At 38.8% G+C, this 22,031-nt stretch overlaps 1 protein-coding gene across 9 annotated transcripts in view; it reads left to right on the forward strand.

Annotated features, from left to right (window-relative positions):
* Window positions 1-22,031, forward strand: part of Setd2 (SET domain containing 2, histone lysine methyltransferase) — a 108,131-nt gene that overhangs the window by 13,647 nt on the left and 72,453 nt on the right. For 8 of the 9 annotated variants that reach the window (XR_013052958.1, XR_013052956.1, XR_013052957.1 and 5 more), the window contains 5 exons: window positions 2,226-2,241; window positions 4,947-9,241; window positions 12,571-12,702; window positions 17,514-17,642; window positions 20,700-20,823. Coding sequence is in view for 5 of the 9 variants with exons in the window: in XM_076577153.1 (XP_076433268.1) it covers window positions 2,226-2,241; window positions 4,947-9,241; window positions 12,571-12,702; window positions 17,514-17,642; window positions 20,700-20,823 (4,696 nt within the window). In the remaining 4 variants the exon portion in view is untranslated. Of the gene's footprint in view, window positions 1-2,201; window positions 2,242-4,946; window positions 9,242-12,570; window positions 12,703-17,513; window positions 17,643-20,699; window positions 20,824-22,031 lie in introns of all 9 variants that reach the window. The other variant, XM_076577152.1, reaches the window with a different exon arrangement.

Raw genomic sequence — 22,031 nt, forward strand, 5'->3', positions numbered from 1 at the left:
AATCACTGTACCACTGACCTTCATTCTCAATTTAAAATTTTTTTAAAAAATCGTGTGTGTGTGTGTGTGTGTGTGTGTGTGTGTGTGTGTGTGTGTGAGAGAGAGAGAGAGAGAGAGAGAGAGAGAGAGAGAGAGAGAGAGAGATAGATAGATAGATATGCTCTGGAACTGGAGTTACAGATGGTTATTAGATGCAGTGTGGGTGCTTTGCTGTTAACCGCAAAGCCATCTTTCAAGCCCATCTGCTCAGTTTTTTGACACAAGGTCTGGCTGGCCTGAAGGTTGTTACATAGACCAAGCTGGTCTGCAAATTTGCACAGCTCAGTTTGTCTCTGAGTGCTGGGATGAAAGGTTTGGGGCATCAACATCCACAGCTGGCTATTTTTTTTCTTTTACTTTTTTCTTTCTTAGTTGTATGTATTTTACGTGTATGTGTGTGTACCACTTACATTCTTGGTGCTCATGGAGGACTGAAGAGGGTGTGAATTCCCTAGAACTGGAGCACAGATGGTTGTGAGCTCCCATGTGTGTGCTGGGAGCTGAACCTGGGTCCTTTGGAAGAGCAGCAAATGCTCTCAACTGCTGAGCCCTCTCTCCAGTATGAGTCGTTTTTGCTTGTGTTCCCCACCACCGTCACCTGGCCATCTTATCAATGTATCTTTATTACATTTTTTAATTTTTTGTTTTTTGTGGTATGTAGTATTCTGTCTTTTGTGGGAACTGAACCTGGGGGCCGTTCACATTTGCCAAGCACTGACCGGATAACCTCAGTTCTGTTTTTTTTTTTTTTCCTCGAGACAGAGTTTCTCTGTGTAGCTTTGCGCCTTTCCTGGAACTCACTTGGTAGCCCAGGCTGGCCTCGAACTCACAGAGATCCGCCTGGCTCTGCCTCCGAAGTGCTGGGATTAAAGGCGTGCGCCACCACCACCCGGCTCAGTTGTTCTGTTTTGAGGCAGAACCCATGTAGCCCTTGTTGGCCTCCAGCTAATTATGATGTCCTGCTTCTATTTCTCAAGTATTGGATCATAAAACATGCAGCACTATGCTTGCTCCTTCTCAGACCTTTTCATCTTTTTATTTTGAGGCAGGGTCTACTAAGTTGTGCAGATGGCCTTAAAACTATGTAGCCCTTGTGGTCCTTGAACTTGAATTCCTTTTGCCTCAGTGTGCTTCGTTCTAAAGCTTCGTAGCTTAGATGGCCAGCATTTTTTTTATCACAACTAGCCATTGCTTTGTTCTAACTTCCATAGATGCTTGTTAATGAATCAACTGAGTTACTATTTAGACCTTCATTTGGAGGGGATTTTTGTACATTTCTTTTAAGGAGCTCTTAAAGCATATAGTTGTGCTTGAGTTTTGCTTGCCATATAGTCCACAAAGCAACATGCTTGTTGTCATCGTACCCTTTTGTAACTGTCCTTTTCCCACGTAGATCGTCCCCAGTATACCTTGGTGCAGTAGTGGTGCATGGCAGACTTGGTATTTGATTCTTCGTAGGAATCTGTATCTTTGTTAGAATACTAGGTGCTGAGATCTATAACGTAGTGGCACTGTGATGCGGAACACAGTATATATTGTGTGTTTAGCAAAGGGACTGATGAATAGTTTCTAAATAAAAAAAAAAAAAGAAATTAGGACCCACCTATCCATGCATAAATATGTGATTCTTTGTCAGAAACATGCTCACTGCTCCTTATTCCATTTAATTGTCGACTTTTTCTACCTTATACCTTATACTTAGGTAATAGTGAATAGTTTTTAGCTTACTTGTAGGAGCTGTTCTGTTTTAATCTTTGCCTTTTGCCTTGGGTCACTCCAAAAGTACATTCTTGAAAAACTAATCCCCTTTTTGGGATTCTTTGCATTCCTGTTTTTGTTTTGTTTTTGTTTTAACTGAGTTGTTGCCCACTTTACTGCCACATTGTATATATTTCAGTCCTTATTGTTACTCCTCTGGTTGGAATTACTTTTGTAACAATCACTTTGTTACTTATTAGAAAATGTAACCTTCAAGGTCAGAGATCCTGCTTCACCCACTCTTGCTCTCCAGTACCTAGCTAGTGGTTTGCACTGTCTGCAGGAAAAAGGTGTTACAAAACTGTCAGTAGGGCAAGGAAAGAAGCAAAGGTGTGTAAGTGTCTGTTTTAATGCAAAGTTTCATTTTGTTTTAAGTATTTATGATCCTTTTTATTCTTTTGCATGTTTTCTTGGCTGAATGGGAATAGAGAAGAAGAAAATGAGGTAAGTATAATTGAACTAGTTATTCAAGAAATGGCCTTTTAAAAGGTGCATTTTTAGAATCTAGATAAAAGCTGAAAATATTTAAAGTTAACTATTTTGTGAAATGAAATTAGTAGTTTTGCTCAATTTTACTTTTTGAAGTTATAATAACTCATTCCAGTGAGGAATAGTGTATATAACAAGAAAATAATTTTAAACTTAAAAGATTCAAGAAATTTAGAAAGGTAACAGAAACTAGCAATTCCAGAAACAGTTTTTTTATCTGTTTCTAGTAAGTTTCCATGTAAAATTTAATTTGAAAAGTAGATTCTGTTTCTTAAATATTTGAAAACTACTGCTATATGAATAATATACTACGTGTATATAATATAAAAACTTTTATTTCCTCACTTGAAGTTACTGTATACTTTTTCTTATTTCTTTTTTTTTTTTTCCGAGACAGGGTTTCTCTGTAACTTTGCACCTTTCCTGGAACTCACTTTATAGACCAGGCTGGCCTTGAACTCTCAGAGATCCACCTGGCTCTGCCTCCTGAGTGCTGGGATTAAAGGTGTGCGCCACCACCGCCTGGCCTTTTTTTGTTTTTTTTTAAGACAGAGTTTCTCTATTTAGCTTTGGCTGTCCTGGAACTTGCTCTGTATACCAGCCTGGTCTCAAACTCAGGGATTTGCCTGCCTCCTCCTCCTCCTCCTCTAGAGTTCTGGGACCAAAGGCATGTGCCACTGCATCTAGCTTTGGAACACGTGTAGATGTAACCAACCGTCTTATTAAATAAGAAACACAGAACCAATGTAAAAGAGAAAGCCGAGAGGTCAGAGCTCAGAGCTAAGATCTCACCCTTCCTCCTGCGGTGGTCCTAGCTCTCCTAAAGAGAGCTACTTCCTGTGTGTATGTCTTTTCATAGTCTTTTTGTTCTGCTTTCTCATTGGTTGTAAACCCAAACACGTGACTACTTCATCACTGCCTGTATGTACAGCCCCCCAGGTCTTAAAGGCGTATGTCTCCAATGCTGGCTGTATCCCTGAACACACAGAGATCTACCTAGCTCTTCTTCCAAGCACTGGAATTAAAGGCGTGTGCCACCACCGCCACACTCTTGTTATGGCTCTAATAGCTCTGACCCCCGGGCAACTTTATTTATTAACATACAATCAAAATCACATTTCAGTACAATTAGAATACCACCACACACACGCCTGACATGTTTTTTGTTGTTGTTGTTTTAAGATTTATTCATTTATTATGTATACAGTGTTCTGTCTGCATGTATCCCTGTGCGCCAGAAGGGGCACCAGATCTCATTACAGATGGTTGTGAGCCATCATGTGGTTGCTGGGAATTGAACTCAGGACCTCTGGAAGAGCAGTTGGTGCTCTTAACCTCTGAGCCATCTCTCCAGCCCCTGATATTAGTTTTTAATATAGGCTTGAGGCCTGGGTGTGGTGGTGCACACTTTCAGTGCTGGAAGGCAGAAGCAAACTTATCTGACTGAGTTCCTGGCCTGCCTGGGTTACATGGAGAGACCCTGTCTCAACATATATTTATATGCTTGAGTTTGTGTCTATAGATTTTTCTGTTATTCTTTCAACAACCTAGGTTATTCCTTCAGCTTCTGACTCCCAACATTTCCATTGGTGGTTTGTCAGATACCTGGTCAGATAATGGAGAAGAGCGTCTTAGCTGTAGCTTGTTCACATGGTAATATTAGAGAATGAGTTATTATTACTGACGTGTGTGTAGTCAGGCAGAGAGAGGGGTAGTGTGCTAAGGCAGAGTAATTTCTAGTACAGCAGAAGGCCTGGCCCTTTTTGGGCTACTTTATCAGTAAAATGTATGTGGTAAGAGGCTACTTTGTACCAGGGAAGGTCATTAAAATTGCCTGGTGTTTGTTGATCCCTGCCTTAAAACAAAAATAAAATACTCCAAACAAACCTTTTTGCTTCATTTTAGAGCTATTGATTTAATATTCCCCAGTGTGGCTCATGTATTTTGCCCTGTACTCTGCAGATTCTGTGTGATGGCAGGAGACCCTTGGTTTATTTGATCTTTGGTGTTTCTTAGATAAGTAAAACATAAGAACAAACTATTTTGTCGACTGAGGTGTTATTTATTGCCACATATATAAATGTCATCTACATATCAGGTTAAAAATATACTTGTTTAAATTCTGCTTGAGCTGAAGCATGGTAGTGTTTGGTTGTAATCCCAGCACTGGGGAGGTAGAAGCATGAGGATTAATATGAGTTCAAAGAAAACCTGGGCTACATAGTGAGATTCTGCCTCAAAACCAAAATCCAAAAAAGCAACACCAAAACAAAAAAAACTAAAAAACAAAAATCAACACTTAAAACAATAACAAAACAAAAAAAGCTACCCCCACCAAAAAAAAAAAAGAAAAGAAAAAAAAGGACTAAGTATCTAGAAAATAGTGCCAACATGGATAGAATTCTTTAATATAGGATTAAGTGGAAAAAAATACAGATAATTGTTAAAACTTAGTGATTTGTTATTTATACTTTTGATTACGCCTAAATGTTTTATAATGAAAAGCTAAATTCCATTTGCAGCATAGTGAAAGTTATACTACTGTTAATAATTTTAAAAAAATTCTCTGATAAACATTTAAAATTTTGATATTGACAATTTGTGATATTCACAATTTGAAAGAAAGCCTTTATTACTTTAATTGTTTTGTTCTTTTGTAGGCAAAGATTGAAAATGTGCAGAAAACAGGATTCATCAAAGGACCAATGTTCAAAGGTGTTGCTTCTAGCCGATTTTTGCCCAAAGGCACGAAGACAAAAGTTAATTTGGAGGAACAAGGACGGCAGAAGGTGTCATTCAGCTTCAGTCTTACAAAGAAAACTTTACAGAACAGGTTTCTCACTGCACTTAGCAATGAAAAGCAGAGCGATTCTCCAAACTCACCAGCTAACCCTCTTCCAGTAGACTCAAACCCTAAAGTGAAAATGGACCCAGGAGATACTTTTCCTGCTACAGAAGAGTCTTCCCCACCAAAGTCAAGAGTGGAGTTGGGTAGAATTCATTTTAAGAAACATCTGCTTCATGTGACATCCAGGCCACAGCCGGCTACAACTACAGCAGTAGCCTCTCCCCCTCCTCCTCCAACACAGTTACCAGCGGTCATAGCAGAATCCAGTATAGATTCACCACCTTCATCGCCACCTCCACCTCCTCCACCTCCCCAAGCCACATCACCCTCACCACCAGCACCAATATCAGAGCCAGTGGTCTTACCACATCCCCCAGTAACAGTACTAATGACTGCACCAGTACCCTTACCAGTGGATAGAGCTCCGAAAGAATCGCCTGTTAAAAGTGTGCCCGAATCCTTAGAGGTGGATAAGAAGCAGGATATTGTATCTAATAGTTTGGAAGAACACACAGTTCAAACTTTGAAAGAACAAGCAGATAATCCCCTGCAAAGAGAAGATTCCCATATTGGGAAGGAAGAAGAAGTTTCTGATGGTTCTAAGATAAGCCTCAGTTCTAAAAAAGCAAGTTCTAAGAAGAAATCTTCACAATTTGAAGGCACATTGCTTGGTTCAGAATCTGATGAAGATTCTGTACGGACTTCCTCCAGTCAGAGATCACATGACTTAAAATCTTCAACAAGCATTGAGAAGGAAAGAGATTTTAAAAAGAGCTCAGTACCTTCAAAAAGTGAGGATTTGGGGAAATCATCGCGATCTAAAACAGAGAGAGATGATAAATACTTTAGCTACTCAAAACTTGAAAGAGATACTCGGTATGTATCTTCCCGATGTAGGTCCGAAAGGGACAGAAGGCGGAGCCGATCTCGTTCTAGATCTGACAGAGTCTCTAGAACTAGTTTGTCTTATTCTCGGGCAGAGCGATCTCATTATTACGATTCTGATCGGCGCTACCATAGGAGTTCCCCTTACCGTGAAAGGACACGCTATTCTCGGCCCTATACAGATAACAGGACACGGGAGAGCTCAGACTCTGAAGATGAATATAAGAAGACATATGCAAGGCGCACCTCATCCCATTCCTACCGAGACCTAAGGACATCATCATCTTACTCTAAATTTGATCGGGACTGTAAAACTGAGACTTCTTACTTAGAGATGGAGAGAAGAGGAAAGTATTCTTCAAAACCAGAAAGAGAATCCAAGCGGACTTCAGAGCATGAAGCCATAAAAAGATGTTGTTCTCCCCCGACTGAACTGGGATTCCGACGGGGGTCCTCCTATTCCAAGCATGATAACAGTGCTTCCCGTTACAAATCTGCCCTTTCAAAACCTGTATCCAAGTCTGATAAATTTAAAAATTCTTTCTGTTGTACAGAATTAAATGAGGAAAGTAAACAATCTCATTCTTTTAGTTTGCAGACTCCTTGTTCAAAAGGTAGTGAATTAAGAACAATTAATAAAATTCCTGAAAGAGAAAAGACTGGGTCTCCATCTCCATCAAATCAATTAAATGATTCACCTACTTTTAAAAAGCTAGATGAATCTCCTGTTCTTAAGCCTGAATTTATAGGACATGATAGCCATGATAGTATTAAAGAATTGGAGTCATTATCAAAAGTGAAAAATGATCAGTTAAGAGGTTTTTGTTCTATTGAATTAAATATAAATGGATCTCCAGAGACAGAATCCGATATGGCAACATTTTGTGCTACTAAAACAGATGCTATTTCAATGACTTCAGATGATAGTGTGACTGGATCAGAGATATCTCCTTTGGTCAAGGCTTGCATACTTTCATCAAATGGATTTCAGAATATTGGTAGATGCAAAGAAAAGGACTCAGATGATTCCTATAGACAGCATAATAAGTCAAAAAGTCCATTTAGGGAAACAGAACCTCTGTTGTCACCACACCATGATAAACTCATGTCTTTGCCAGTTAAGACTATAGATTATTCCAAAACATTAATTAAAGAACCAGTTGATAAGAGACGTTCCTGCTGCAAAACCAAAGATTCAGATAGATACTGTTCTCCAAATGAGAACTCTGAAGCTGAAAATATTGAACCTTCAGTTATGAAGATTTCTTCAAATAGCTTTATGAATGTGCATTTGGAATCAAAACCAGTTATATGTGATAATAGAGAGCCGACAGATCAGCACTCAAAATTTGCATGTGATGAATATAAGCAGAGCATTGGTAGCACTAGTTCAGCTTCACTTAATCATTTTGATGATTTGTATGGGTCTGTAGGGAGTTCAGGTATTATTTCATCTCTTCAGAGTCTTCCACCAGGAATAAAATGTGAAGGGAATACATCTCCAGTTCTAGATGCAGTGCAGAGTAAAAGAAGCACAGAGTTCTTAAAGTATGCAGGGAAAGAAACAGAAGTGGGTAGTGCCCTTCCTGATTCAGGAAAGGGATTTGCTTCTTGGGAAAACCGGCATAATAATGTATTATCTGGGCAGTCTTTGCAAGAGGCTCAAGAAGAGGAGAATTCCATATTGCATGAAAGAAGAGGAAGACCAGAAATCTTAGATGAGGAGGGAAGAGGGCATACACATACTTCTGATGACTCAGAGGTTGTATTTTCTTACGATTTGAATTTAACCATGGAGGACAGTGACGGTATAACTTACACCTTAAAATGTGACAGTAGTGGTAATGCTCCTGAAATTATATCTACTATCCATGAAGATTATTCTGGATCTTCTGGAAGTTCAAGTGACGAAAGTGATTCAGAAGATACAGAGTCTGATGACAGCAGTATTCCAAGAAACCGTCTCCAGTCTGTTGTGGTTGTGCCAAAGAATTCTACTTTGCCCATGGAAGAGACAAGTCCCTGTTCTTCTCGGAGCAGTCATAGCTACCGACATTACTCTGACCACTGGGAAGAGGAAAGATTAGAATCAAGGAGACATGCGTATGAGGATAAGTTTGATGGTATGGCAAGTAAAAGCTGTCCTCAGACTGAAAAATTCTTCCTTCATAAAGGAACAGAGAGGAACCCAGAAACTTCTTATTCACAGTTCAGCAGAAAAGTAGATAATCACCTGCCTGAAATTGCTCATTCTCAGAGTGATGGGGTTGATAGTACAAGTCATACAGACTTGAAATCTGACCCTCTAGGTCACCTGAATTCAGAGGACACAGTAAGAACCAAAACATCTAGGTCTCAAGAGCTACCAGTTTACTCTTCTGATGATTTTGAAGATATCCCAAATAAGTCTCGGCAACAGATAATTTTCTCTAACAGACCAGATAGTAGTAGACTAGGAAAAACAGAGCTAAACTTTTCTTCCTCTTGTGACATTTCCCATATAGATGGCTTGCACTCATCAGAAGAGCTCAGAAACCTAGGATGGGACTTCTCCCAACAAGAAAGGCCCACTACCACATACCAGCAACCTGACAGCAGTTATGGAGCCTGTGGTACACACAGGCATCAACAAAGTGCTGAACATTTTGGAGGGACCCACAGTTACTGGCAAGGCAATGGCTATTGGGATCCAAGATCAGCAGGCAGACCTCCAGGAACTGGGGTTGCTTATGATCGAATTCAGGGGCAGGTACCAGATTCTTTAACAGATGATCGGGAAGAAGAGGAGAATTGGGATCAACGAAGTGGATCACAATTTTCAAGCCAGTCCAATAAATTTTTCTTCCATCAAAAGGACAAGGGATCAGTGCAAGCACCCGAAATAAGCAGCAATTCAATTAAGGACTCTTTAGTTACAAATGAAAGGAAAGATTTTTCAAAAAATTTTGAAAAAAATGATATAAAAGAGAGAGGACCTCCTAAAAAACGGAGGCAAGAATTAGAGAGTGATTCTGAAAGTGATGGGGAGCTGCAGGCTAGAAAGAAAGTCAGAGTGGAGAGTGAACCAGGAGAGACATCAGTGCCCCTGCACTCGGAGCTGATGGGGCCCTCTTGTGCTATGGATGATTTCAGGGACCCACAGCGGTGGAAAGAATTTGCCAAGCTGGGAAAGATGCCCTGCTACTTTGATCTCATTGAAGAAAATGTTTATTTAACAGAAAGGTGAGCCTATCTAATACTTTTTAAATAAATTCTTGATGCTTTCTTATTAGAAAGAAAGAAAATAACAATAAAAAATAACTTAAGCAGTTTGGACTGAAATAAGACTTGTGTGGTAAAATGTAGAGTAACATAATCATAAAATGTCATTTTATATTTAGATTTACTAATAGATTCCTTCCATTTTTTTTTTTTATCTTAAGAAAAGTGGTATCTAGTTTTTTCTATAATTGCTTTGGTTTTTAAAAGTATAATTTAAGCCAGTCTAATTTTTCCTTTTAATTCATTCCTCTTTTACGTGGTTTTAAAGGTATAATTTAAGCTAGCCTACTTTTTCTTAATTCCTTTTTCATGTGAAATTGTGACAGAAAAATGAAAGGAAAACTTCAGGAAGCAGGCGAGTGGATCAGTGGAAGAACACTTCTTTTTAGAGGTTCAGTTCTCAGCATCCACCTGGTCACTCACAGCTGTCTGTTACTCCAGCCCCAGGGAATCCCATGTCCTCTTCTGGTCTCCTCAGACACTGCAAACAAGTAGTGCACAGACATACATGCAGGCACAACACTCACACACATAAAAGTAAATCATAAAATAGTTTTTAAAAAGGACATGTGATTGTTAGATGCTTTTTTTCTTTTAAACGGGCACACGAAGCACTTGTAGGTAGTATAAAGTCATAGAGTACAGTAGTTCTGCCAGTTGTCTTAACAAATTTTTATTATGTTATTTTAAATTATGTGTTTATGTGGGCTTGTGTATATGAGTTGGGGCCAGAGGGGCCGTTGGATACCCTGGAGCCCCAGAGGCTATTGTGCCTGAGGTGGCTGCTGGGAATCAAACTCCTTCCTGATTCCCTGGAAGAATAACTAGCACTCTTAGACTGCTGAGCTCCCTCTCCACCACTGAATGTGTTTTAATGTACACCCCTTTCCTTTGTGTAGAGCTCCCGAGTTAAGATTCAGTCTAGCTGTCATCCCTTTAAACACTGAAATTTTTATTTTTTAAAGATTTATTTATTATGTATACAGCATGTATGACTGCAGGCCAGAAGAGGGCACCAGATCTCGTTATAGATGGTTGTGAGCCACCATGTGGTTGCTGGGAATTGAACTCAGGACCTCTGAAAGAGCAGCCAGTGCTCTTAACCTCTGAGCCATCTCTCCAGCCCAACACTGAAATTTTTGTTTATTTTTTTTATTGTATGCATAAGGTAAAAAGACTTACTTATCTTTTGTTTGTTTGTTTGTTTGACAAAGTCTTGTGCAGCCCAGACTGGCCTTGAATCTGGTTTTTCTGCTTCTACTTCCCAAGTGCTGGGACTACAAGTACATGTCACCACCACTCTTAGTTTTGGCATGAGTTTTTAGGAACTTAATAGAGCTTGCATAGCTTAATTCCTCCACCAAAATACTTTACTTTGAGAAAATTTTGCTTCTGAAATCTTTACCTGATTATTCATTTTTAGTTTTCTGAATTTATTTTTGAGGTTATATCTCATTCTATTACCTGGGCTGACCGAGATCTCTTTGGATCTGTCTATCCTTCTGCTTTGCCTCTTCTTCAGCTAGTGCTACAAGCATTAACTGACATGCCTGGCTCTGGTTGTTTTATAGTCTTACTTCATTTAAAAAAAAAACAAAAAAACCTGTTCACTTTTTTTTTTTTTTTTTTTTTTGGTTTTTCCAGATAGAGTTTCTCTGTGTAGCTTTGTGCCTTTCCTGGAACTCGCTTTGGAGACCAGGCTGGCCTTGAACTCACAAAGATTCTCCTGCCTCTGCCTCCTGAGTACTGGGATTAAAGGCGTGCGCCACCAACGCCCGGCTCTGTTCACTTTTTAAACAGATATGTACAAGTGTGTTGTATACCACTAAGGGATCTCATAAAAGATTTGGTTCAGTTAAATATACACTCTTTCTCTTGTGAAACAGGATCCCACTTATTTAACCCAGGCTGGCCTAGAGCTTGCTAAGTAGCTAAGGCTGGTATAAAACTTGTATTTTTACCTCATGCTCCCCAGTGCTGGGATTATAGGGACGTGTCACTGTACCCAGATCTGGTTGAATCAAAGCTCTTGATTAAAATTTTATTTTGCTTTTGTTTTTTTGAGACAGGGTTTCTCTGTGCAATAGTCCTGGCTATTCTGGAACGGGCTTTGTAGACTAAGCTGGCCTTAACTTCGAGATCTACCTGCCTCTGCCTCTCAGAGTGCTGGGATTAAAGGTGTGTGCCACCACAAAAAAAAGAAAAAAAAAGAAAAAGCTGGGCGGTGGTGGTGGTACACACCTTTAATCCCAGCACTCGGGAGGCAGAGCCAGGCAGATTTCTGTGAGTTCTGTGAGTTCGGGGCCAGCCTGGTGAGTGAGATTCAGGACAGGCACCAAAACAACACAGAGAAACCCTGTCTCGAAAAAACCAAAAAAATAAAAAATAAATAAAAATAAAAATTAGATTTTATTTTATATGTATAAATGCACATGGCCTGCATGCCTGATGCTTTTAGAGACCAGCAGAGGGCACTGGAACTGGAGTTATGGGCAGCTGTAAACTACCACGTTGGTGCTGGGAATTGAGCCTGGGTCCTCTTCAAGAGAGCAAGTGCTCTTAAACTGCAGAGTCATCCCTCCAGCCCCATACAAACTTTTATTTACCAGTTGCTCTTACTTCCCTGAGCCTGTAGCTGAAACTGTTTGTTCCCCATGAGTTCTCTTTTTTTTTTTTTGAAATACAATCTTGCTATGTAGCTCAGACTGGCCTTGAACCCAAGATTTCTAGCCTTAGAGTGCTGTGATTATAGCCATATGCTACCTTGGTCTAATTCTCAAACTTGAGCTAACCAGTCACCTCATTATTTGAAAATCACACATTTTCTATTTTTCCTAATCTTGGTAAGTAACTTGAAATTGTTGAGTCTGGGATTTAGCTGACCTGAACTAGAAAGTAAGGGTTGAGTTTCAAAATGACAAGACTTAAACTCATTTCTCCCCTCATTGTCACATGTTCCTTTCTTCCCCTCTTTCCTGTGGTGCTGTGGGATTGAACCTAGGGCCTATTTGTATGACATTAGCAAGTACTTTGCTAATTGAGCTAGCTGTATTCCCCAGACTCTGTTTCCAGAACTCCCCACCTCCTGGGCTCCATACAGGGTTTTAAATTGTTCTGGCTGATAGAGTCTTGCTCTTACAGTCCAGGCTAGTCTTGAACTCAAGTCTATTTCCAGCTTAGTGTGGCCTCATAGAAATAAACTTGAAACTGAGATTTAGTACTTATTTGATTGAATATATTATCTTCAAGAGACTTAATGTAACTAAGTTTTATGAAAATTTACCCAATAGAAAGAAGAATAAATCCCATCGGGACATTAAGCGAATGCAGTGTGAGTGTACACCTCTTTCTAAAGATGAAAGAGCTCAAGGTGAAATAGCGTGTGGAGAAGATTGCCTTAATCGTCTCCTCATGATTGAATGGTAAGTAAAATGCTCTGCTCTTCCTCAGCTCTTCAGTATGTGTCTCTTAATATGAAAAATAACTAAGGTTATAATTTTAAACTTTTCCCTACATGTGAGGGAATAAAATCTCCAGTGTTTAATAGAAAACAGATAATAAGACATATTCCTCCTGCATTGCTCATTAGATTATAGCATCTGGGACATAAGTTCTATACAAAACAGTTCTGTTGCTAATATTAATAGTGTATTACTATTCTTTTCTTTTTTAAGATTTTTTTTTATTATGTATACAGTGTTCTTCCTCCTGTAGGCCAGAAGAGGGCACCAGATCTCATTACAGGTGGTTGTGAGCCACCATGTGGTTGCTGGCAGTTGAACTGAAGACCTCCTCTGGAAGAGCAGCCAGTGCTCTTAACCACTGAGCCATCTCTCCAGCCCCTTCCTTTTTTCTTTTTCTGTCTTTTTTTTTTTTTTTTTTTTTTTTCCTTTTTGAAATAAGATCTATTATGTAGCTCTGGCTCCCCTGGAACTCCCTATAGAGACCAAGCTGGCCTCAAACACAGAAATGGTAGCCTCTGCCTCTGCCTCCGGAGTGTTGGGGTTAAGGCTTGTATGTCACCTTGGTCAGCCTCTACTACTACTTTTAATTCAGTCCTCCTTTTACTTTTGTAATGCTTATGCCCCGAGGACTAAATTTTAAACTTTGATTATAAAATAAAACACTAAAATTTGAAAATGCAAAAGGTGAAATACCTTTTCCAAAATCTCTCTTTGTAGTTTTCCCAGAAATATTAATGTGTACAAGATAGGCATATGTATTTAGTGTGTGTGTGTGTGTGTGTGTGTAAGTAAAAACAAACATACTATGTATACTTTTCGATAATCAGACCTAATCAGAATTTCACATACAAGCCTATCTAATTCTTTTGGGGATGGTGTGTTTTTGTTTTTGTGTTTTTCTTTTCAAAATAGAGTTTTTCTATGTAGCTCTGACTGTCCTGGATCTTGCTCTGTAGACCAGGCTAGCCTAGAATACAGAGTTCACCTGGCTCTGCCTCCTGAGTGTTGGGATTAAAGGCGTGCGCCACCATTGCCCAGCCAAGCCTACCTAATTTTTTCCCTTAGCTACATTAGGTTTTGTTTATAGTTGACCATAGTGATTAATTTCCTGCTGGTACATACTTAATTATTATAATTTATAAAATGTTAAATATGTCTGCATTCAAAATGTTTCCTTTTTCTTTTTGTTAATTGTTTGAGACAGAGTATATATATCCTTGTCTGGTCTGAAACTTGCTATGTAGACTACCCAGGCCTAGAACACATGAGATTTACCTGCCTCTTTGCCTCCCAGTGTTAGAATTGAAGTCGTGTACCACCATGCCTGGCTAAAAATGTTTAATAGTTTGGTTTCTTTTCTTTTTCTTTTTTTCTTTTTTTTTTTTAATTTTATGTGCATTGGTGCTTTGCCATGGGTGTCAGGTAACCTGGAACTGAAGTTACAGTGAGCTGTGAGCTGTGAGTTGGGTACTGGGAATTGAACCCGGGTCGTCTAGAAGAGCAATCAGTGCTCTTAACCACTGAGCCATCTCTCCAGCCCCTCCCCCCCCCTTGGTTTTTCGATACAAGGGTTTCTCTATATAGACCTGGTTATCCTGGAATTGCTGTGTAGACCAGGCTGGCCTTGAATTTACAGAGATCTGCCTGCCTCTTCCTTCCAAGTGCTGGGATTAAAGATGTACTCCTTCATTGCCTGGCTTGAAAGCCTTTTAAAACTAATCTGATTAATTGAAAATTCTTTTTTCTTATTTTTTTATGTGCATAGATGTTTTTGCCTGCATTTATATCTAAGTACATGCCTGGGTGTCTGTGGAAGCCAAAAGAAGATGCCCTGGAACTGGAGTTACAGATGGTTGTTAGCTGCCATATATGTGCTGAAATTCGAACCCAGATTCTCTGAAAGAAAAGCTGGTCCATCTCTCCAGCCTGATTATTTTAACATTGAAAAATTAGTCTAGGCAGTGCACACTTTTTATCCCAGCACTTAGAGGAAGAGGCAGGCAAATCTCTGTTAGATTTGAGGCCAGCCAGTCCTACATAGTAAATAGGTACCTTTTTTTTTTTTTTTTTTTCTATTTTGATGAGACAGTTATGGCTTTGTAGCCCAGTCTGGCCATAAACTTACTCTGTAGTCCAAGTTAGCTTCAAACTCTAGGAAATTGCCTCCCTATGGTTCCTCAATGCTGGGATTATAGGAATGAGCTACCATTCCATTCCAGAGCTCTTTATTTTTAATGTTAATGAAAAAAAATTTTTTTGCAGCAAAGTTGAGCTTTTATTTTTGTTCTTGTTATAGTTTCACAAAAATAAAAAACATATATTTTAGGAAAATAAGAAAACACACCTTTATTTCTATTTTTTTTTTCATTATTAGTTGCTTTTTTTTGAGGGGATTGTATATATTCATTCATTTTGAGGAAATGTCCACTTTACACCTGAATTAGAGCCCATCCATTGTTTTTAAGTGAAAATATTTTTTTTTTCCATCACAGGCAATTTATTTTGTTCTATTCATTCACAGTTAATACAGAAAATACTTGGAAACATTTCCATATAATGTTTGACACAGAAATCATTAAATAGAAGTATACAATGTTGACAGGAGACAGTACATTTACAATTTATAACCCCAAATGTATTTATAAATTAGAAATGGAAAGATCTACAAATGAAATTATGAAGGTTCACCAAAGTCATTTAATCTGTCAGTTTCTCATTCATTTTTATGTCTTAATAATAATATTCTATTGTATGAATAAGCCACATTTTATTTCTCTCCAGTATTTGATAGCTATTTGAGTTGTTTTAACTTTTTTACTATTAGCAACACACTGCTGTAAACCTTCATGTACATGTTTCATAGGTGCACATTTTCAGTAGTTTGAGGATATATTCCTAAGGGTAGAATTGTTGAGTAACAGAGTAACAATGTTTTGCATTTTGACCAACCACCAAACTGTTTTGCCAAAGTGGCACACCATTTTACAATCTCACCAAATCCTTGTTTTTAAGGCTCTGATTTTTGTACAAAAGCATTCAATCATTCTGTCAGACCAAACCAGGAAAAGTAAGCTATAGTTCAGAGCTGTTCTATTCCATTTACTATGCAAAGCCATTCTTGGCGTTTGCAACTCTCAGCCCTTTTGAGTATTCTTGCAGTGTTCACTTTTTCCTCCACCACTTTTTTTTTCTTCTCTTTTTCTGGTTTATTTCTATCTATTACAAATGTATAAAAAATCCTCCATCAACGCTGCTGATAGCAGCAGAATCTTGAGAAATATACCTTTGGTTTGCCTCAGAAAAGGAACACATATTGCACTGTAAAGTTTATAAAATTGGTGCAAAACATTGTGGTAATGTTACAATACCAGTTTTAAGAGTTCAGTTACTAATGGGGAGCCGATGGGATACATGCAGAACTGTGAAAGCGATCTCACTTAGCCAGCTGTACGCGTAGACTGTAAATCTACATTCAGATCATTTCTGAACTAAGACTATCATCTCAGTTTATCTGTTGAGGTCAACCAGGAAACCCTAGAATATACCTTGATTTTTGCAAAAAACAAAATAGGGGGAGGGGTTTCTTCAGCATTTCAGTCCACGAGTAACAGTATCCTAATAGGCAAAGTGTTCTCTCGATGTCAACATAGAATGAACTGCTGCTGGAGGTCAACTTGGGCTTTAATTTGATTAGCACTTACATGCATAGTAGTCCAAGTTGTTGACCTCATGACTTTAAAAAGTAACTCTAAAAAAGTAAAATGGCCCTTCTTGGAAGACTAAAGAAAGACATCCAGCCACAGTTGTAAAAAGTCTCATCAAAACAATACCTTTATTTCTATTTTTTAAAATATTAAAAAAAATTTTTTTTAATGAGTATTTGTGTTTTGCTTGCATGTATGTCTGTGTGCGGGTGTCAGATCTCCCAGAACTGGAGTTACAGACAGTTGTGAGTGAGCTGCCATGTTGGTGCTGGGAATTGAACTCGAGTCCTCTGGAAGAACAGCCAGTACTCTTAACCACTGAGCGGTGTCTCCAACCCTTATTTCTATTTTTAATTTTGTGTTTGTGTGTGTGTGTACATGTATGTAGTTGCATTCAAAAGACCAAATTGATGACTTGAATGGAAGTAAGAGGAAGTGCATTTAAACGAAATAAGTTAAACTTTAGCAAAATAAGATTAATATGAAGAGTCCATTGGTGTAAAATTAGTAACTGGGCTGGCAAGATGGCTCAATGGGTAAAAGTCCTTATTATGAAGCCTCATGACCTGAGTGTTGATTCCCCTGGCTTCTACATAATGGAAGGAGAGAACTGACTTCTAGAGTTGTACTCTAATTTCCACATGCATGCAAGATAAATAAATACATATAATTTAAAGAATATTAATAACTGTGGTCAGACAACATATACATGATAACATAAAAGTTTAATAAGGTCCGTTGGTGCAGCTTAGATTAGCAAATCTAGTAACTGTCAGTGAATTCAAAGATTATTACTGATGGGAATTGTATTCTAGACATCAGAAAGTGGCAGACAAGTTTTTCTTTGGATGATCAAATGGCTAGACTATATTGTGGGTATGTTCCCTCAGGGGCAATATAGACACTGAATTCTAAGGATTGCTTTTGTGATGGAAGTAATAATATTGAGTAAGGGTCATTGGTTAGCCACAAATAAACTATGCAATAATAATGGGATATCTTGCAAAGATGTTAAAATTCTTTATGGTATTTAAAGAATTATCTTTTATCCATTTCTCATTTCAGCTCCTCTCGATGTCCAAATGGAGATTATTGTTCGAATAGACGGTTTCAGCGAAAGCAGCATGCAGATGTGGAAGTCATACTGACAGAAAAGAAAGGCTGGGGTCTAAGAGCTGCCAAGGATCTTCCTTCGTAAGTTTTGTTTCACCTTTCACTTCATTTTTGTGTTACTGAATTTGATTAGCCATTTTATAGGAAAATGATTTATTTCAGTGGTGTTTAGTAATGGTTATTATGTAGAATGACTACTTGGTAACTAGTTTGTTAAATTGATTTCTAGAAAATAAATAAAAGTCCTATTTTGGCCAGGTGGTTGTGGCACAGGCCTTTAATCCTGGCACTCAGGAGGCAGAGAGCCAGGCAGATCTCTGAGTTTAAGGCCAGCCTGATCTACAGAGTGAGTTCCAGGGCAGGCTGAGCTACACAGAGAACCCCTGTCTCAAATCAAAAAAAGGAAAAAAAGTCCCATTTTTGTGTTTTTGGTTTTTTGTTTTGTTTTGTTTTTTGTTTTTCGAGACAGGGTTTCTCTGTGTAGCTTTGGAGCCTGTCCTGGATCTCACTCTGTAGCCCAGGCTGGCCTCGAACTCACAGAGATCCACCTGCCTCTGCATCCTGAGTGCTGGGATTAAAGGCGTTTGTCACCACCTCCCGGCCCAGGCTTGATTATTTTTACTTTATATGTATGGATGTTTTGCTTCGTTGTACGTCTGTGTACCAATTGTGTGCCTAGTGCCAGAAGAAGTCAGGAGAGTGCATTGGGTCCCATGGAATTGGAATTACAGATGGTTGTGAGCTGCCATTTTGGTTGCTGGGATATGAACATTGGTCCTTTGGAAGAACGGCCAGTGTTCTTAATTGCTGAGCCGTCTCTCTAGCTCCTTAAATATTGATTATAAAGATAATAATTTTACTTTTTAGGTTTAGTATTAGGTTGTTATTACTGAAATCTAAACATGTTTGTCATGGGCTATTACAAAACTTTATTTATTGGCTATATTTTTCTGTGCCTACTTGAGTTTTGTTGTTTATTGAGACAGGGTCTCATAGTGTAGCCCAGGCTGGCCTTGAACTCACAGGGATCAGCTGCCTCTGCCTCCCAGTTGCTGGGATTAAATACACATGCCACTTCACCCAGCTGAGTTTTATTTGTATGCAATTGTTGCTTTTCTTCCCTTTTTTATTTTTTTTTCTATTTTTTATTTTTTTAAGATTCATTTATTATGTATAGTGTTTTATCTGCATGTACCCTGCCCTCCAGAAGAGGGCACCAGATCTCATTACAGATGGCTGTGAGCCACCATGTGGTTGCTGGGAATTGAACTCAGGACCTCTGGAAGAACAGCCAGTGCTCTCAACCTCTGAGCCATTTCTCCAGCCCCTCCCTTTTTTAATTTATGTTTTGTTTTTTGTTTTTGTTTTTCCAGCCAGGATTACATTAAGAAAAAAAGTCAGACATCTATCAGGCTGGAGAGATGGTTCAGTGGTTAAAAGCACTTGTTCTTTCAGAGTCCCAGGGTTTGGGGTCTAGCACCCACTTGGCAGCAGCTCAGAACCATCTGTAACTCTGGTTCCAGGGGATCTGATGCCCTTTTCTGACTTCAGCACCAGGCATGCACATGGTACACAGACATTTATGCACACAAAGCACTAGTCACATAAAATAAATAACATCTTTCTATACATACAAAAGATGTCAGGTCTCTAGTTGACTCATTAGAGAATTAATTATTCTTTCATTCCTTGGTCCAAGATTTGTAATTTGCCAATTTTGAGCTCATCAGTGTTAATCTTTACTATCCCTTAGGTGTTAGATATCCATAGTAGTTATCATTTATTTAAACTTTTGGTATATTTATACAGGCCCCTGGACAATTCACTTCTGTAAGAGTAAAGTTTGTCCCTCACTCTTATATAGTTTTCTCAGTCTTTATTCTAAACATTTTCTAAATGGGCTGTACTATGCTATCTGTCTGAAAAGCATTCGAACATATTATAATGTAGACGTGTTATGATTTCCAGTTGGTTGTAGAGTATACATTATGTAACTTATTATTACTTCACATGACCTCATTGGAGTTACTTGTGAAACTTCATTATCCTTGTTCATAGCAGAGTTAGGCAACTTCCATTTGGTCTTTAGGCCAAATCCAGGTCTGAAGCCTGGATGCTGCTTTACACCTTTTATGTAGTTTCTTCCTCTCCCCTTCCTCTCCTTTTGTTTTCTGGTGTGAAAGAAATAGAGTTATCTTGAGTTATTCTTAGGAATATCTCTTTGTATATAAAGCTCCTTCGTTGCCTTTTTTTTGTTTATTTTTTTCAAGACAAGGTTTATGTAGCTTTGGAGCCTGTCCTGGAACTCAGTCTATAGACCAGGCTGGCCTTAAGCTCACAGAGATCCCACTGCCCTTTCAAGACAAGGTTTATGTAGCTTTGGAGCCTGTCCTGGAACTCAGTCTATAGACCAGGCTGGCCTTAAGCTCACAGAGATCACAGAGATGGCAGTACTGGGATTAAAGGTGTGTGCCACCACGCCTGGCCTTCATTGCCATTTTTGTACAGCTGCTTTATGCAAATTCCTGATACATGTTCTGGGTAGTGAGACCAGCCAAGAAGCCAGAGACAGATTTGACTTTCATTATCATTAAAGAACTCTGAAAGTAAGGGCAACAGAGGGGCTGCAGCTGTATGTAATGTTTCCTAACCATTTTCAGTGTCCTAGTTTGTTCAGTGCTTTCCTAGCTGTGACTGACCGACTTGATGTTTGTAAGCCATACTTAAACTGCTTGTGAGTGTGCATGTGCGTGTGTGTGTGTGTGTGGTGCTGAAGGGTTAACTTGGGGCCTTGCATGATGCCAAGTATGTACTTTACTAGTGAGCTTCTTCTCAGCACAAACATTTGTTTTAATATGCAGATAGAGAAAGAGTATGCCTCTTGGAAGTATGCATAAAAGTTTCTTAGACTCAATGGTCTTTTAAAGGAAAGAAGTATTTTAGGAAAGCAGTAGGTGATGTATGCCTATTCTCTTGCTACTCAAGTGACTGAGGCAGGGGGAATCTCAGGTTCAAGGCCAGCCTGGGCATTGAGTACATGATAAATATTTTTCAACATTTCTTAGTAGTTTTGTTTGGATTTGTTAATTTCCAGTAGAGTTCCTAGGCTGTAAGTGCTATTCTCTCATTGTTTTGTAGGAACACCTTTGTCCTGGAATACTGTGGAGAGGTACTTGATCATAAAGAGTTTAAAGCCCGGGTGAAAGAATATGCACGGAACAAAAACATCCACTACTATTTCATGGCCCTGAAAAATGATGAGGTGAGCAGCATGCATGTGTTAATTTTGGAACAGATATGAACACTGTTGCATTGGGGATGGGTGTGTGTGTGGTATACTGATTTGTCATTAAAGTAACAAAAAGAAGAAATGAACAAAAATTGCCAGCCGTGGTGACCAGGAACTATAATTTCAGCACTGGTGAAATGGGGGCATGAAGATCAGGAATTCAAAACCATCTTCATCTATATAGGGAATTTGTGGCCAGCTTGTGCTATGTAAAACTCTGCCTCAAAACAAAACAGAAAGGATCAGAACAATATATAGTTTCTATTTGTTTATTAAAGAATGGGAGAAGGTGATGTTTATATGTAAATACAAGCATACATGCTTCATATGACAACTTTAAAAATCATAGATGATTCCCCAGAATGTTTTTATGTGTGTTACATTTTAATGCTGAGATATTTAGAAATGTCTGTCATATTTAAAAGTTATATTCATGAGCATGTTACTTGTTGATACAAATAATAACTCTTTTTTTTTTTTTTTTGGTTTTTCGAGACAGGGTTTCTCTGTATAGCTTTGCGCCTTTCCTGGAACTCACTTGGTAGCCCAGGCTGGCCTCGAACTCACAGAGATCCGCCTGCCTCTGCCTCCCGAGTGCTGGGATTAAAGGCGTGCGCCACCACCGCCCGGCTCAAATAATAACTCTTAAAAAATAGTTTCTCAACATTTTTTTGTGAGAAATGACGTGTTAATGAAGTCTTTTGCATTATTGTAAGTCTCTTCAATGTGTGGCTTAGATCCTTACATCTGCCTCTATAGTCAAGGTAGAAATGCTAAATCTAGGGACCTCCCTCTAAACCCACTTATTATCACCTCTCCGAGTTTTACTCCAGGCATTTGAACATATACTCAAGTTGTAGAGCTACTAAACTATGGCACAGCACTTGTTTTAAAAGGAGTTATTTCACATGTGAGATTGAGATGCCGTAAAATATAAGAAATGGCTAAAAGTAGGTAAGAGAGACAAGACATTATTTTCTGTTTTGTTTTTGAGGCAGGATCTCATTTTGTAGCTTTGCTTACCTAGAACTCAGTAGGCTGGCTTGGATGCTTAGTGATCCTCCTGTCCTACCTCCCAAGTGCTTGGATTAAAGGCATAAGACACTGTGACTTGGTAAGTACTTCAGGATGACCTTGAACTTCTGATCCTCCTGCCTCTGCCTCTCAATTTCTAGGATTAC

The sequence above is a fragment of the Peromyscus maniculatus genome, chromosome 7, assembly GCF_049852395.1.
Source record: "Peromyscus maniculatus bairdii isolate BWxNUB_F1_BW_parent chromosome 7, HU_Pman_BW_mat_3.1, whole genome shotgun sequence".
Classification (NCBI taxonomy): domain Eukaryota; kingdom Metazoa; phylum Chordata; class Mammalia; order Rodentia; family Cricetidae; genus Peromyscus; species Peromyscus maniculatus.